Genomic DNA, 17228 nt, shown 5'->3' with positions numbered 1-17228 from the left:
GCTGAAATGGCACCGTTACTGCATATCGCTTCCTCTCTCGTCTTCTTCGCTGTCTTTGAGGTGTTTGCTCATTTAGTCCACGCGCTCTCCTTAGACAGGTGTTTATATTTACTTATGCGTTACGTCATGCACAGCCCTCACGTTTTACCTGAGAGGGGTCTGGCGCTGAGATCCGGCCTGAAAAATGGTTCAATCTTGTAGAGAGAAATATCATCTTTCTTTTTATGTGATGTTGTTTTGTACCGTTCAATTGTAGTTGAAGCATGCTTCATTTCAGTTACTGGACCGTTGTACTTTTAATAACATGAATTGTCTAGTGTATATGATTTGGTTGCAATTAGTGTTGAACTCATTCAGAAAGAAATAGTCAGTGAGATACACTTTTTGATTGTCAATACTTTAATATACTGTGAATGTAACTTTAATTCATAACAGCATTATATGTTTAGAGAAATACTTTACATACCAGTGTATGTCCGGGCACAGCTTTATCAAAACCAAATGAGTAACATAAAATAAAACAGACTGAGGAATTTATAAGTACCACTTTCAGGTCAGTCCAATTATTGACCTCTTCAAAATGGTAGACAGTACTAAATAGTCTACTGTATTTTCTCAATGCAAATTACAACTCAATATTAAAACTAATAATATACATATTCATTGGCAAAATAAGACAGCTGAAAAGTCCAATATGAATCAAATTTCAAACACAATTGGGAATAATACATAAAATTATTTCATAACATCAAAATTATATGTGGAGGACATATAGTAATTTATCTCATAACAAAACAGAAAAGTAGTCTTCTACAGTGTGTAGGTTGTTGTTAAGACTAGCAACCAAGGTCTTAAAACTATCAAACAAAGTTTTATTCCTCTTTCCTGGGCTCAGGCACTGACAGACTCGAGGGCAGGATATCGGGCTCCTGAAAATACAAAAAAAAAAAAGAGGGAACTTGAAACTTAACACAATTATACATACATTCATGTAGTCTGAGAAGGACAAAGGCTTGGAGCTCCAGGGAGGGGGACAGCCAGTGACATGACTGTTCAGATGGCAGGCCAGAGTGACGCTGAGCAACGCCTCAGTACGTGTGGAAAGGAGCTGAGAAGCAAAGGATCATTAGAGACATCTACAGTAAGCACTAGACTGTCACATAACATGGTGTTAAGTGGGCAATGAGTGTCACATTACAGTAGGCAGTCTATGACACTGTCGCAGTCCCTCCCCACTTAACACCATGTAATGTGACAGTCTAGTCCTTACTGCAGATGTCTCTGTTGATCCCTTCTCAGCTCCTCTCCACACGTACTGAGGCGCCGCCCAGGGTCACTCTGGCTTGCCATCTGAACAGTCATGTCATTGGCTGGGACACTGCACGGGTCCCCCACTCCTGGAGCTCCAAGCCGTTGTCCTTCACCCAATCGCTATTGTCACTGCCCTGTGCTCAGCGGAGAAGACGCAATGTGCACAATCAATCAAGACTCAGAACTGAGTGTGCCAGTCAATAGAAACTGGAAAGAAGACACTGCTGTACCTGCTTTAGATACATAAACCACCAGTACACCACGGTATAGGCCTGGTACAGAGAGTCCTTCAGGAATAACTATGGTAAAAGACGTGCACTCAGGCTATTCACAAGGAGATACAAAATGTGTCTCCCCAAGGACAGGCACATCATTGACACGCAGGCACACTCTCTGATGGATGGGACGTGTCATAGGTCAAGGTGTCTAAGAGGTGGGATAAGCAGCTAGGATTGTTTACCAGGCCACACTGGGGGGGGGGGGGACACACACACACACACACACCCAACCTAGAAACAAAAGCTCATTGTAGTGTTCTAATTCCATTGAGAGAAAATTGTATATACATTCTCAGAGAGGAGTACACCTCCCCTTTCCTGTGTTATTCAAAAGTCTCAAAGCTGACCCTAGAGGACATGGGAAAACAACAGACTGAAGAGTTCATCTGAGGGTAGCCAAATGTTTAAAGATAGCACTGACAGTGAAACATGGATCACTTTTAAATCATCTTGTGATGAGAGATTCAATTCTACTGCAAAGTATTTTTAAAGGTAGTCCTATGCTTTGAACTTCAATACAAGTATCAAAGCAATCAACATTTGAGCCTCGGAATTTTAAGGGAAAAGCAACTACTTGGCTTTTTCATTGAGCTGTGAAGATACACTATCCTCGTTTAGAAATTCAGTGAATTAGATAAATATCCAGATTCCTACTGTATGTTCTAATATAGAGAATACAGAGACTAATAGAAAGAATATGACACAAAACATCTGCAACTACTCACCTTATCCCCATCTGTTCCTTTAGGATCTTTAACTAAAAAGCTGCTTGTGATTGGGTAGAATGGTGGCGAGCAAGGAGATGGTGAGGTGGACCCAGTGGATAAGGACTGGGACCTTTTGACCGCCGAAGACACAGCTTGGGCAAAGCGGGATGGGGTAGTAGGAGAGTAGGGTTTGGGAGCAGTAAAACTCCTCAGCTTCTCCAGGCTCAGTCCTGGGGATGGGGGCGCCCTGACGGGACTGGGCCGTGGAGGGGGCACACATCTGCTCTCTTCCTCCTTTGGCCTCAGCTCCACCTCAACTATCTCAGCGCCCTCTGATGTCTCCTCGTCCCACTGCACCGGAGGAGGAGGAGGGGGAAAGCTGCCCCCTACTGGCTGCAGGGCCTGCCCTGCTGCTGCTGCCACTAGACTGCCTGGAGCCTCCCTCTGGCCAGCGTCAGGACTGGCACTCAAACTTTTCACTGCAGCCGAGGTAACGTAAAACCCAGGTGTTCTTTTGTGCTGTGGCAAGCGGAACGAGCCAGGCTTGGGTTTAGTTGCGGGTGGAATTTTCATCTCCTTGACCTCTGCTATTGAGCCTGCTTGGTCTCCACCACTAGCAGGGGATGGAATCTTGTCATCTCTTGCAAGAATTATTGTTGTCGGTGTTGAGGGGGAGTGAATAGACTCGATCAGGTTGCCATTTACAGTGCTCTCACTAGTAGTAGTGCTGTGGACTTGCTGAGACTGAGAGTCTTCCCTAGGTACAGTAGACAGCAGCTCTGTCTGTTCTGTTCTGACCTGTAACTGCTCAGCCTGTGTAGTGCGGTCTTTGAGTTCAAGTGAACCAATATCTACTTCCTTCTCTAGAGCCACATGAGGGGACTCCAACGTTAGCTCCACCTCAAAGTATCTCAGTTTCTCCAGGGTCTTCTGAGGCACGATAGTGTACGTAGTCATCCCCACCTTGGGGATGTAATCCCTGGTCAGCTCATTGGATGGCTTCGGTGGGGCCGGGGCATTTTGAGTGGATGTTTGGCCCTGATGGGCTGCTGAGGAAGGAGATAAGGCAGGTGTGATGGGTTCAGCAGTGGTCAGCAGCTCCTCTGTGGATGTGGACATGTCCCTCTTCTGGCCCACCGCTCCAGAGGTAGAGGCTTTGGCAGGGAGACAGGGGGTGCTGGTGGCCACTGGTCGTTCATCACAGCAGGGGTCAGTGTCCAGCTGATCGGAGGCCTGTGTTCCTGTGCTCTGTGTCACTGGCTGGGCTGCTGGTGGGCTGATAGTAGGAGAGCTCTCAGTACTACATTCACCTTTGGCCCCATCTTGTGTTGTGGAATCTTCACATGGCAAACCTGTCTGTCCATTTATTTCCTCTGCTTGGCATGGAGGGCTTTCTGGAGAACATAAAAAACATGATTTAGTACAAAGTAGACATGGATTTTGCCAACATTGCTACTAAAGCTATAGCATTACATCCATAGTTAACACATTAGGAACTTGATGTATTTGAATTCATCACTACTTGTAAACCTACCAGCATCTTCTGTTTCAGATGTGTCCATCCCCACACTCAGCATGGGAACCGTGCACTCAGCGTTGTTCACCATGCTGTGCACTAGTCTGTCAAAAACAGGAGTTAAGAAAAGCAATGCAAAAAACCGAAGTCAAAGAGGCACTACTTCATTCATAATGTAGGACTATCTGCTAGAGTTCGTACTTGCCATCTGAGGACAGATCACAAGATTGATCTTCCCCCGCTGGGCACTCGCTCTCAGACGGTGGGGAGGTCTCCATCTCAGCATGTGGGGCGTCCGGGGATGGAGAGAGACCCTCGGTTCTCTCAGAGTCCACGGAGATGTCTGCTGTTGACAGGTTGAGGCTGCTGTCGTCCTCCTGGACATCACTCATAGAGTCTAGGATCACAGAGGCAGTGGTCTCCTCCTGCTCCACGATCTCTTCCAGTGTAGTAGGTTGGCCACCTGCAGCACAACAGGATGGAGACGAGGACAGAGTGAAAAGAAGGAAGCCTGTACAGAATAAAAATATACCAAAACATGCATCCAGTTTGGAACAAGGAACTAAAGTAATACTGTAAAAAAATCTGGCAAAGCAATTAACTTTGTCCTGAACGCAAAGTTATGTTTGGGGCAAATCCAATACAACACATTACTACTCTCCATATTTTCAAGCATAGTGGTTATGGGTATGCTTGTAATCGTTAAGGACTGGGGAGTTTCAGGATTAAAAAGAAACGAAATGGAGCTAAGCACAGGCAAAATCTTAGACAAAAACCTGTTTGTCTGCTTTCCACCAGACACTGGGAGATGAATTCCCCTTTCAATAGGACAATAATCTAAAACAAGGCTAAATCTACACTGGAGGTGCTTACCAAGAAGACAGTGAATGTTCCTGAGTGGCTGAGATACAGTTTTGACTTAAATCTACTTAATCTGTTGCCTCGAAATGATCAACCAATTTGACAGAGATTGAAGAATTTTGAAAATAATAAATGGGCAAATGTTGACCAATCCAGGTGTGGAAAGCTCTTAGAGACTTACCCAGAAAGACTCAGAGCTGTAATCGCTGCCAAAGGTGCTTCCACAAAGTATTGACTCAGGTGTGTGAATACTTACAGTACTGTGAAAAAGTATTTGCCCCATTTAAAATTCTCTACTTTTGCAAATGTTTGACAATGAATGTTATCAGATCTTCACCAAAATATAATATTAGACAAAGGGAACCTGAGTGAACAAATAACGCTACAATTACAGTACATACTAATTTGGTTTATTATTTCATAAACAAAGTTATGCAACACCCAATAACCCTGTCTGAAAAAGTAATTACCCCTTACACTCAATAACTGGTTGTGCCATCTTTAGCTGCAATGACTCCAACCAAACGCTTCCTGTAGTTGTTGCTCAGTCTCATGTCGCTGTGGAAGAATTTCGGCCTACTCTTCCATGCAGAACTGCTTTAACTCAGCGACATTTGTGGGTTTTCAAGCACGAACTGCTCATTTCAAGTCCTGCCACATCTCAATTGGGACTTTAACTAGGCCATACCAAAACTATATATTTTTAGCTTTTTAGCCATTTTCATGTAGACTTCTGTGTTTTGGATCATTGGCTTGCTGCATGACCCAGCTGCGTTTCAGCTTCAGCTCACAGACAAATGGCCTGACATTCTCCTGTAGAATTCTCTGATACAGAGCAGAATTCATTGTTCCTTCTATTAAGGCAAGTCATCCAGGTCCTGAGGCAGCAAAGCATCCCCAAACCATCACACTACCACCACCATGCTTGACCGTTGGTATGAGGTTCTTACTGTAGAATGCAGTGTTTGGTTTTCACCAGGCATAATGTGACCCATGTCGTTCCAAAAGTTTAACTTTTGACTCATCTGTCCATAGAACATTCTTCCAAGAGTCTTGATGATCATCCAGGTGCCCCCAGGTGATTTTTGACAAACTTGAGTCAAATTTTTGGACGAGATGGGTCTCATGTCTGGCAAATATCGACATCGGCCCGATGTCTAGTTTAACGCCGATGTGTAAAACCGATGTCAAAGCTGACGTACCTACGTTATATAGGTATGCACATGACGTAATGACGCCATGTAAAATTTAGCACAACACAGCATTCCTAACCTAGCCCACAATGTCTGCTGTGTGGATCGAGCAGTCAACAAGTCAAGCAGTCATTTGAAAGAGTATGAAAATTTCAGCAATACAACTAAAACGTCAAGATAATGAAATTCATTGCACTTGACAATCAACCGTTCTCTGTCGTGGGTGATGTTGGCTTTCGCCGACTAGTCGAGCACCGGTACACACTACCAAATGCGCTATTTTTCAGATGTTGCCCTACCGGAGTTACACAGTAGTGGCGTCACTGCTATTAGCTTCACGACTGACATTTGGACCAGCAATATCAGCCCCATGAGCATGAGTCTGACAGCACAGTGAGTCGTTGAGGATTTCGTACTGAGGAAGGTCGTATTGCATGCTCATGAATGTGCTGGTTGTCATACCTCTGCTGACATTTCAATAGCATGTTTGAAACATGAACACACTAGCTAGCTCCATTCGAACAACTGATTTGAGAAAGAACCTCATCAACTGCGCTTGCAGCAGACGTGATACCCTCTGTCATGGCATTGAAACGCCTGCTCAACAAAACTGCTGACACAGGCTGTGAACAATTCAGTGGCACTCTCTCTTTACTGTGTCGCCACCATGCTCGATGCTATGTACCAGAACCGCTACTTCGATGCAGACAAGAAACAGGGTTTACGTGAAATGTTACATACACAGCTGGACAAGATGGAAATGGACACAGTGACAGTGCGCACAGAGGAAGAGAGGCTACGGACAGACAGAGCTGAAACTTCACTGCTTGACATGTATGATGAAATCCTGGTTGAGACTGAACAAATGAACAAATGAACAATGAAACAGCACAGCAAGTAAGTGAAAGAAATAGGTTTTGATTATGTTTTACTAGTAATGGGGACATACGTAAATGCCAACAAAATAACTTTTTGGACAGTGTAGTGTGTGTGTGTGTAACCTTTATTTAACTAGGCAAGTCAGTTAAGAACAAAATCTTAATTACAATGAAGGCCTACCCCGGTCAAACCCGGACGACGCTGGGCCAATTGTGCACCGCCCTATGGGACTCCCAAACACGGCTGGATGTGATACAGTCTGGATTCGAACCAGGGACTGTAGTGACGCCTCTTCCACTGAGATGCAGTGCCTTAGACCGCTGCGTCCATGTGTGTGTGTTAACTATTTAACTGTACTAGAATGCTTAAAAGGCCGCAAAAATTTAAATCGGTATCGTTTTTTGGCAAGGAAAATATTGGTATTGGCCAAAAATGTCACTAATTACAAAATATGTCACTAATTACTAGTGTCACTTTCACACAACAGCGAACATAATATTATAGTGTGAGGGATACTTCAGACAAGTGAATTGGGCTTAATGAAGACATCTAGCATCTCATATTCCCCTCTAGTTCTTGAAGGCGATCACAGGGAAATAGAGAGCAGAAGGAATATTCAGCAGGCTGGTTATACAAAGCTGAGACTCCTCACTGTGCAGTCTGTGATGTCGAACTGAAATGAACAGCCGCGGGACGTCAGGGAGAGACATCCAGAATCTGGGCTTGATCTTTCTCTGTGAAGTCGATTATGTGAAGCCAGCGGGGGAGGAAGGGCAGATGGAAGATGTAGCAATACAAGCAGAGAGCAGTCAAATCTTTTATTCATACGATCTGGGATAATTGGCTAGTGTAGTATTCAAATACTGAATGTACAAATTAAGTTTCAATGAAATGCACTCAGTTCTGACAACACAAGGAGTTGCCGTGTGGAAATGCAGAACTGGAGACTTTAAACATGTTACAAAAGACAGGAACAGAACGGAAACAAGTATCAATAGAGCCATTTGAAAATACAAAAACACAATTCAGAATAAACAAAAGAGGATGATGGCTAGATCCAACGCAAAGTCTCCCGGGGCTGTCTGTATTGCTGAACGACTGGGAGTGATTCGAATGTAATTCATGCATGTTTAAACTTTAAAGATCACTAAAGATCATTCCTCTCTCACAGAAAGCATGCAACCCAATCTAAGCTAGTCAGTAACAGATATAACCAAAAGCCGGTATTCAATCAATAGCAGGTAGTGGATTTCCGGACAGTGCTTTCCGAGGTGTTTCACCTGAATAACAGTGTGTCTGATTTCCATCACTTTATAATCATAAACCCATATAAATCCATGCATTGGATCAAAAGTCTGGAAACTGTCATTCAATGTATCTCAACTAAGTATTGCATGTATTTATGTCTATATTGTTGTGGTCAAGAGTGTATTTTGTTTTACCAATTTGATCATATTGAAGTACATTGAAAGAGGAGCCAAAGAAAACTCATGCAGGGAGGTGTAAACATGCAGCAAGAAAACCAACAGAATAGCACATGTTCATCCGATTGACAGAAAGTGTGGGAAGGAAAAGCAGCAGGCCAGTGCAGGAAGACGATATGCTTGAGGATGAGGTGAAAGAGGCAGCAGAGCAGAGTGGGTAGAAGAGACAACAGGAAGCTGCGCCAGCGCAGAATCTCCCTCAGACACCCTCATCTGGTGACTCGCAGGCTGCAAGTTTAGAGAGAAGAAGTACTGATAGAACGTGGTGTTTACCCTTATGGAGGAACATAATGATGCAAGGACTAATATATATCTCCCATGAGATCACAACATTTTTTGCTACTCTGAATTGTATTCAAACTCTCGTGTACTGAAGGCTCCACAAGCGTAGCTATTTCATTCTGTAACTGTTTCATATTGACCACTAGGAGGCATCAGAGTCAAATACAATGACTGCAACTCCCACTGATCAATCATTGGTCTTATTTACTATTCTCAGTTGTTGACTTTAGAGACCAAAGTACAATATATGTACTCAAGGTCTCAAACCAGGAGAAAGAGCAACTAAATCACCAACATCCAAAACAACTTGCCTCAAGATGCTATTTTCAAGTAACTATACCTGAAATACACAAGCCAATTCAAGCACAAGCCAATTCAATACAGTACGTATGAATTCAGTGAAACCTCTCTTACCTCTATCTAGCAAAGTTTCATCTTGGACAACCACTCCAGGAGATGCGGGGGGTGGAGGAGCCTTGCGCTTTGTCCTCTTCAATGAAGACTCTGTGCTGCGACTCAGACCAGTCGTCATCTCCACAACAGAAGAGGAAAACGAGTTAGTTGAAGTATGCAAAGAAGTAACCTACCTGAAATGATTGATTTACTTGTCTAGGATTTCAATTTTAAAATGCATCACGAGCCATTTCTCTGGACATACTAACAACTACCTTTACAAACAGACCTGGTAAAGCCAGAACGCAGGTCCAGTTGGGTTGAGTCCCACTCACCTGGTCACCATCCGTTTGGGTTTCGGGCTCCGAGGCGGAGATGAACCTCTGGCGATGGCTGAGGTCAGAGGGGCAGCTCTGGGACACCAGCATGGGGGGCAGAGGGGCCCGTCTCTTCTTTGGCATGTCAGAAGGCATGGTGCTGCAGTTGAATGTGGAGGAGTGGGCACTGAGTGAGCTCATGCTGAGAGGTCGAGGCCTGCTAGGGAAGACTGGGGACGCCGGGGCACTGGCAGTCATTCCCTTTAAAGAGCAAACAAACATCCAATCAGATCCTGATCAAAGGCCTGTTTTCTGCAGTAAGCAAAGAGAAAACTATCCAATCACATGGCTGTGACAATATCCCCATGCCCCACCCCAACACACACACATTTAACTCATAATCAGCCAAAACTGACCTGTAAATTAACATAGTACACACCTGCTCAGGTTTCTTCTTACTTCTCCTGAATAGACTGAACAATCCCTTGTTTTCTTTCTCCTTCTGCATTTTATCTTTGCTGGGTGGAATGGTATCTGTTAGGAATATATAGATCTCGGCCATTACACTGTAAGGTCTACACCTGTTGTATTCGGCGCACCTGACAAATACACTTTGATTTGATCTTACTGACAACGTTTCTTAAATTTCTGTCAAAAGTATTGATGGACTTCAAATGCATAATGTCAGTGGTAAATAGAAATCGCAAAATAAACCCATGTAAAATCATGTTACATTACCTAGATGACCTTGGTGAGTTGGTGTAGTAGGTGAGGCAGGTACATCTGCTGAGTACATAGCTATGGAAGAGAAGATGGAAATTATATGCGGTAGTAAATGCACCTGTGTAATTGTAAAATGAATGAATGAATGGTGAATAGTGTTTATTCAGAATAAGTCTCTTGTTGACAGACTTAACACACGAGATTTGGTTCTGGGTGCCAAGATTAGTTCAGAATGTATGGTAATTATTCAGTTTGATGAATGTTTTGAAGGCTGATGGTTTTAAAGAGAAGACCTTACCTTTTGTGTCTCTTGCATAAACCTCCCTTATTGCAAAATCATTGAGAGAACAGGTCAAATCCAAAGGATCCTCAGATTGGGCATCTCTCAATAAAAGTGTGCTCTGTCGCTCAAATTCACATTTCTCACAAATAGCTGGTAAGAGGTCTTCAAGGGGGACTCGAGGGCTGACTCTTAGTATAGTCTTCTGGGTCTTTTTATAGTTTATTACCAGACGGACAGTTGCCTGAAGAGTCAAAGCAATTAGATTATCAGACCTCATGACTATCCTCATTAAAAACTGCCAGAAAAACATAAATCAATCATTTCATATATGCATTACAAGATAAAGCAATTATTATAACGAGGACATTTCTACCACAGATGTCTCAACTGTACCTCTGGCATCTGAGGGCCAGGCTTCTTACTCTTTTCCTCCATTCCTTTGGGCTTGAGCAAAACCTTCTCTGCCTCTAGGGCCCCGATTAAAGCGTTGGGTTTGAACTTGATGTGGTTTCTGTTGGTGGTGACGAGCTCTATAGTGTGGCCTGATGGGTTCAGGTGGTACTTGGCACAAAGCATGACTAACAAATCCATCATAGGCTTGCTGAAAAACACAAAAGGTTAGTAGTAATAAATCGCCCAAGCTAAGGATAAAAGGCTGTGTGTATCGAGAAAACACTGAACTTTTATTGTGTGGAAATTGCAAATGCCAAGGAGAAACTACTCTCACGAAAGTAGATGCTATCACAGATGACTTTTATACTCTACGTCATAGTAATGCATTCTTACGCTACTTTTTCACAGTGATAAAGCTTTGCATAAGGAGCTGTCAGTTTGTGCTTCACACACAACTGTTGGTGATGTGGAAAACCATTTAGCAACAGCATCCACACAAAGCTATGCAGAAGTTTCCAAATCCAGTCTCTGGAAATATAATACCAGAAGTTTAATCCTTGTCATAATGAGTTCACTGTACTCTGTAAAATAAAAGAGGGTGAAGAATTTGATGCTTAATCCTTTTATATTAAAAGTTGGTCTTGATTAAAGCTAGAGAGGGCAAGAGGCACAATATACCAATGGAGTATTTGAGTCTTGCAAAAATAGAAGAATGATATCTTGAGTAAACTTCGGTGATGGCAAGTGAAGAGTGTGGGCCTGTAGTTTCATACCAGGACACAAAGTCCTTGTTCTGAAAAACAACAAAGCCCTTTGACTGTGAGATATTAATCTCATGTTTGTCTGATTAGGCATTTTGGTCTCAGCTGAATTGGTGTGGATGAGAGTTTCATCGTCCAGACTTCATAAGATTAACTTTCATGAAATGTGTGTGCAGGGGGCCTGTAGCAAATTACACAGTCTACATGTATTCATCTTAGCTAATTCTCTAAAGTCTAAGATGGGGGGGGGGGGGGGGGGGGGGGGGTTATAAACTGACATGGAATTGTTTTAAGATGGTCATACCATGGATCATTTAGCTATTTGATTTTAGGACGTCTTTAGGTATCAAAAAATACATATTGAATTTCGCATATATATTGAGTTTCGCCAATGGAACCAAATCCCATAGCAACACATTGAACAAAACATTCATAAATGGCAAGAGAGACATTCCTTATGATTTATTTTTGAACTAAGGTTTTGAAGTGTGTCCTATATAGGAGATAAGTTCAGGAAATATATTTTTATATATTTAAACCATAAAATGTGATTACTGGGCCTAAAACGTAAATAACATTATTAAACCTTAGCAAGTGGAAAGGAATCAGCCACATCATAAAACTTTTTTTTGCAATTAATGGTGCAAGTACTGTTAACCAAAACCACAGCTTTTACAGCACCACCTACAATATCTGACTCAGAGAAATAGGACATTACATTAGAGCCTTGGAAAGATGATGTAATGGTAGGATGTGCAGTAATCATATACCATTTTATACTGAATAAAAATATAAACGTAACATGCGACAATTTCAAAGATTTTACTGAGTGACAGTTCATAGAAGGAAATCAGTCAATTGAAATAAAATCATTAGGCCCTAATCTATGGATTTCGCATGACTGGGCAGGGGTGCAGCCATGGGTGGTTGGTGTGTTGACAAAACTGCACATTTTGGGGTGGCCTTTTATTGTCCCCAGCACAAGGTACACCTGTGTAATGATCATGCTGTTTAATCAGCTTCTTGATATGCCACGCCTGTCAGGTGGATGGAATATCTTAGCAAAGGAGAAATGGTCACTAACAGGGTTGTAAACAAATTTGTTCACAAAACTTGAGAGAAATAAGCTTTTTGTGCGTATAGAAAATTTCCGGGATCTTTTATCTCAGCACATGAAACATGGTTGCCTTGCGTTTATATTTTTGTTCTGATGCTCAAAATGCATTTAGATCACGCTAAGTTGGGAGCACTTGGTTGGTGTTTAGTCACAGTGGGACACTTCCTTTATTTCTTTAGTGCACTACTTTTGACCAGGGTCCATAGGCACTAAATAGGTGCCATGTGGGACTTAAGCCCAAGTCTCACCTGCCATGGACAGTGGCCGTCTTCTCCACTCCGCCTGGCAGAACCACAACCAGAGTCAGGTCCTGTTCAAGTAGGTTCTCCTTCTGGTCCATGGTCATCAGAGGATATCCTGATACGGAGTGTCTCTGGGAGAGGCCTGCACCTTCCAGACCCTTCACTGATACTGGGGGAGAGGGTGCCTTGCTTTTGGTTGACACTCTGTCAGTAGGAAAAGGGACAAGATGAGCCTCACACAATAATATTAAACACAATAGTATCAGCCTGTTACAGTCTAAAACAATATGGTAGTATTTCACTAGTATGAATACACATCTTTCCCTGATGGTATCCATATAAATAAGAAGCATTGAACAGGTAGAAAAAGAGAAGGCAGGGGCTCTGGGTAATTTTTGTCACGAAAATAATTCTAACCGTTCGCAATAGATCTAAAAACGAAATTTCATGAGACATGATTCTGTTATTGCATAAAACAATCTGATTACACATAACACTGCATTATATAGCATGAAAGGAATCCTTTCTTCCCAACTTAAAGTAAGCAGCTATTAGATGAAAGAGCTTGGGCTCCCTTTGCAAACAAGTCACAAGACACAAGTGCAGTGATTTGTCCATTGGGCCTGAGGACGGTGTGGTGAAAGGTAACCCATGTGAAACAGAAACAAAAAGGTGGAGCACAGTGATCAACGTTTCTGTTCTCTAAATGTCTCTCTCTACAGGTGTCTTTTAAAACCCATCAGTCTCCCCTTTAATCACTGAATCAGCAATATTATTATCAAATTGTATTTGTCACATGCGCCGAATACAACAGGTATTACTGACTAGCCCTTTCTCAACGATAGAGTATAGTGGCATCTGCTGTGTGGTGTGTACAACTGGATAGAAAAGTCTGACCATCTGTCAGAAGAAATGTGTGGCCAATCCTTACTTTTATACTAATTACATCATCATCATTAAAACTGACTGGGCTAACTGGGGAGAGTGTAATCATATGGACGATTTTTCTTTTCTTTAGGTTGGATTGAAAATGTTTCTCACTGTACAGACAGATCAGCTCTAACCTGACTGCAACAGCTAACGCAGTCAGCCAAAGCAAACATGTATGCGTTTTAAACGGACAAATCTACTGATAAGATGTCACACACTTTGTCCTTCAGAGGGATACTGCACATTACAGTATGAGAAACTGGCAGTGAAATGCAATATACATCACGCTTCACTAAAACAATCTATAAATTAAAGTTGTCATTAATGATTCAAGGTGTTATTCAGTGGGGAGTAACACAATTGACTAAGCTGCGTGACCTGTAGTGTATGTGATTTCTTCAGAGGTCACCACTTACTCTGAAAAAGAGACATTTTTGCAATGTCTTAACTTGATGGGCCCAGGCCCACTAAGCCCTGACTTGAAATTAATATTTGTTCCTTCAGGGGGATTCTATTCTAAAATATTCCATGGTTCTAATCATGTAATCACACCAGTAAGCCCCCACCTTCATTCACAATAGTTGCACAATGATGAAATTAAAAGTCATTTAACTGCTTTAGATTTTAACAAAGCGTGGGACTTATGCGTCCAGAAGCCTAGAGCATCAGAAACAGACATTAGGCAGGGAAGACAAAGTGTTAAATCAACAGTTATATTCAACACACAGACAAAACTAGTCTAGAACCACCAGAAATGTCCATGAATAGCCTTGTGACTAAATATGTCAACAGACGCCCCCAGCTAAAACAGACAGACTACTGTGGTCCACACCAGGCTAGGGTACAAAGTCCAGATTTCATGGCTCTAAAAGTTTGTTTGGCAATGCGATTATGGGAATGAGCTACTCTCTTCCTATCTAAATGTTATACCATTCGCCGAAATTATGCCAAGATTTACTTTCTTTCCACAGATAGGAAACAACATTTAAGTGGCATGTCTACAAATTACAACAGTGATACTTTAATAGACTCTGGAAACAAAAAGCAGGTGCCAATATAATCAATACAATAATATAAATACTAGTCAAAAGTCCTCAAAAGACAAACAGAATATTGTTTGGTTTATAAAAACAGCCTAGCTTTTCTCAGGAGCCTTATCCAGACACTTCTGAGAACATGTGACGGAGGCAGAGACAAAATGACTGTTTTCCTCATCCAAGCCCATGTTTCTGCAGCAGCAGCCTCTGCCAGACAGTGAGGTGACTGGTGAATGATGAGACGGAGACATGTTGCAGCTTGACCCGTCTAAGCCTACATTTACCCCCAAGTGTTTCCCTGCATATAGGAGGCCTGCTGTGCATAAACAAACCCATTCACAACCAGGGAACATGCTTATTGGTCTATAGACAGGAGGAAATGACAAGTCTGGTGCCTTTGTTTTCCGTGTCTTTTATTGATCACAGGCTTGATACAGCTGATCCTGTGTACCAGAGTGTATCCTGTGTATGTATACCAGCGGCGGCTGGTGGGAGGAACTATAGGAGGACAGGCTCATTGTAATGGCTGGAACGGAATAAATTGAACGGGGGCAAACGTGGTTTCCATTTGTTTGGTACTGTTCCATTATTTCATTCCAGCCATTACAATGAGCCCGTCCTTCTATAGCTCCTCCCACCAGCCTCCACTGATGTATAGAGTGTTAGATAAAGCCTATATATTGATTAATTACCACTAAGTACACAAAAGGGTTCTTTGGCTGTCCCCATAGGAGAACCGTTTTTGGTTCCCGGTAGAACCCTTTTGGGTTCCAGGTAGAACCCTCTGTGGAAAGAGTTCTACCTGGAACCAAAAATGGTTCTTCAGAGGGTGACATCCGGCAAACCCTTTTAGGTTCTAGATAGCAACTTTTTTTTCTAAGAGTGTAACCTTGGTAGACAAGTCGAACTAGGCCTACTATACTTATGGACTTGCCAGTTGCCAGACTGTATCAGAACACACACAGTAGTTGTGTGAACTCTCCGGTACCATTGCCAGCCATCAGTTACTGTTAGTCTGGCACCAACAATTGATGAATCACTACAGTAGTGTGAAATATGAAAACAGATGTAGAGTGAAATCAGTCTCTGATGTTTTTGCTCACACCTGGTACTGTGCAAATGTGCAACGCAGCTGCAGGAAGGTCCGCATTCAGTCTACCTAAAGCAGACAATAACTAAATACATCCAGACGGCACACAAGAAGCCATATTGCATTTTCATAATCCTACTGTTAGATTAGCATCAAAGGCATGTGGCCTGTTCCTTCCATTATTGTCTGACGATGCACAAATAGGACTACAGCTCAAAGGCATAATATCCAGATACTGCTACCGACTTTCATATAGCTGAGATGCCTTTGTGTGTGTGCATATGAGAGAGAGAGAGACACACCGAGACAACAGTCCATAGAAGTTCAACAGTAATGACTATGTGTCTCCAAATCAATCCACAGACGTTGTTATAGTGTCGTACCTTTGATGGCTCCTTCCTGGTCTTTGTTAGGGCAAACATTATTAACTAACCTATAAAACAAGTATTGCCATATCAATCGCCGGCATCAGGGAGGCTGCTACTCACTCCTCTAAATGAATAAGCTGAAGGGGCTGGGAAGCAGGCGACCTGCTCAAGCCTACTCACTGGCCTTTATTAACTACATTCTGTTTTGATTGTTACCATTTTTAAACAAGTAATATCCTGACATGCCATTCTTATATTTGTTTTGAACCAATAAGGAAGGCACAAATAACATCACTACAAGGGCTGTCTAAATTCCTTACATTCCAATGGACATGTTTGCAGCTGGAACATAGGCATGTTCCCGTGAAAGACATTTTCAGCCTCTTCCATGAAATTCTTTCATAATCAATGGGAAACCCTGAGGGAAAAAGTAAATACTTGAGGGGGAAAACAGATTGTTTATGCTTATGACTGACAAGAGTGCTCTTGGAGTTGCCAAGCTGAAGTTATGTTCAGTGAATACATGGAATTATTTTACTGAGAGTTGATGCATAAAGATTAGGAAGCCTTCCCGCTGTTGAAGTCTCTTACCGGCGGTGTAGCCTAAAAGGTCCCTTGGGAAAAGGTAGGTTCATGAACAAAGCGACAAACAAAGTGGCTATGCAAACAAGCCTCCCTGCTCTCCTCTGGACAACACCCTGTGTATTTTAAGAAGCGAGAGTGCAACAATGCATACCACCACCAACGTCCACACCACTTTTTTTTTTTATTTCCTTGCCTGAGTAATCTACTGTACGGCCTCACACATACAGGGTTAACAGAAACTCTACTGTACACTCCCACAAAACCATTGAATCCAAGCAAACTACAACCAGTAAACTAGCTACTCAAACCAACTTGTCTTACAACATTCTTGTATGACAGTGCAAGCAACATGGCCCACATTGTCCTGTCTGAAGTTATTACCCAGGCATGTACTTTCAAGAATCGTAGCAGTAATACACAAGTGTATATAATCCTAAAACTGAAGGCACGTATACCCACTATGTTCCCCTTCAACATT

General features: G+C 42.4%; 1 protein-coding gene across 2 annotated transcripts in view; it reads right to left on the bottom strand.

The window, feature by feature from the left end:
- Positions 1 to 376: 376 nt before the first annotated feature.
- The window catches only part of LOC120064406 (cordon-bleu protein-like 1), a 34864-nt gene continuing 18012 nt past the window's right edge, over positions 377 to 17228 (bottom strand). For both annotated transcript variants that reach the window (XM_039014965.1, XM_039014966.1), the window contains 11 exons: positions 12747 to 12944; positions 10621 to 10828; positions 10243 to 10468; positions 9960 to 10019; positions 9661 to 9755; positions 9240 to 9482; positions 8926 to 9043; positions 4014 to 4275; positions 3831 to 3916; positions 2315 to 3690; positions 377 to 929 (listed from right to left, as the gene is read on the bottom strand). In XM_039014965.1, the coding sequence (XP_038870893.1) occupies positions 873 to 929; positions 2315 to 3690; positions 3831 to 3916; positions 4014 to 4275; positions 8926 to 9043; positions 9240 to 9482; positions 9661 to 9755; positions 9960 to 10019; positions 10243 to 10468; positions 10621 to 10828; positions 12747 to 12944 (2929 nt within the window). In that variant the 3' untranslated portion in view covers positions 377 to 872. The remainder of the gene's footprint in view (positions 930 to 2314; positions 3691 to 3830; positions 3917 to 4013; positions 4276 to 8925; positions 9044 to 9239; positions 9483 to 9660; positions 9756 to 9959; positions 10020 to 10242; positions 10469 to 10620; positions 10829 to 12746; positions 12945 to 17228) is intronic.

Source organism: Salvelinus namaycush, chromosome 19, assembly GCF_016432855.1.
Source record: "Salvelinus namaycush isolate Seneca chromosome 19, SaNama_1.0, whole genome shotgun sequence".
Lineage (NCBI taxonomy): Eukaryota > Metazoa > Chordata > Actinopteri > Salmoniformes > Salmonidae > Salvelinus > Salvelinus namaycush.
The sequence above is the reverse complement of the archived record's forward strand: the minus strand, read 5'-3'. Positions and strand labels throughout refer to the sequence as shown.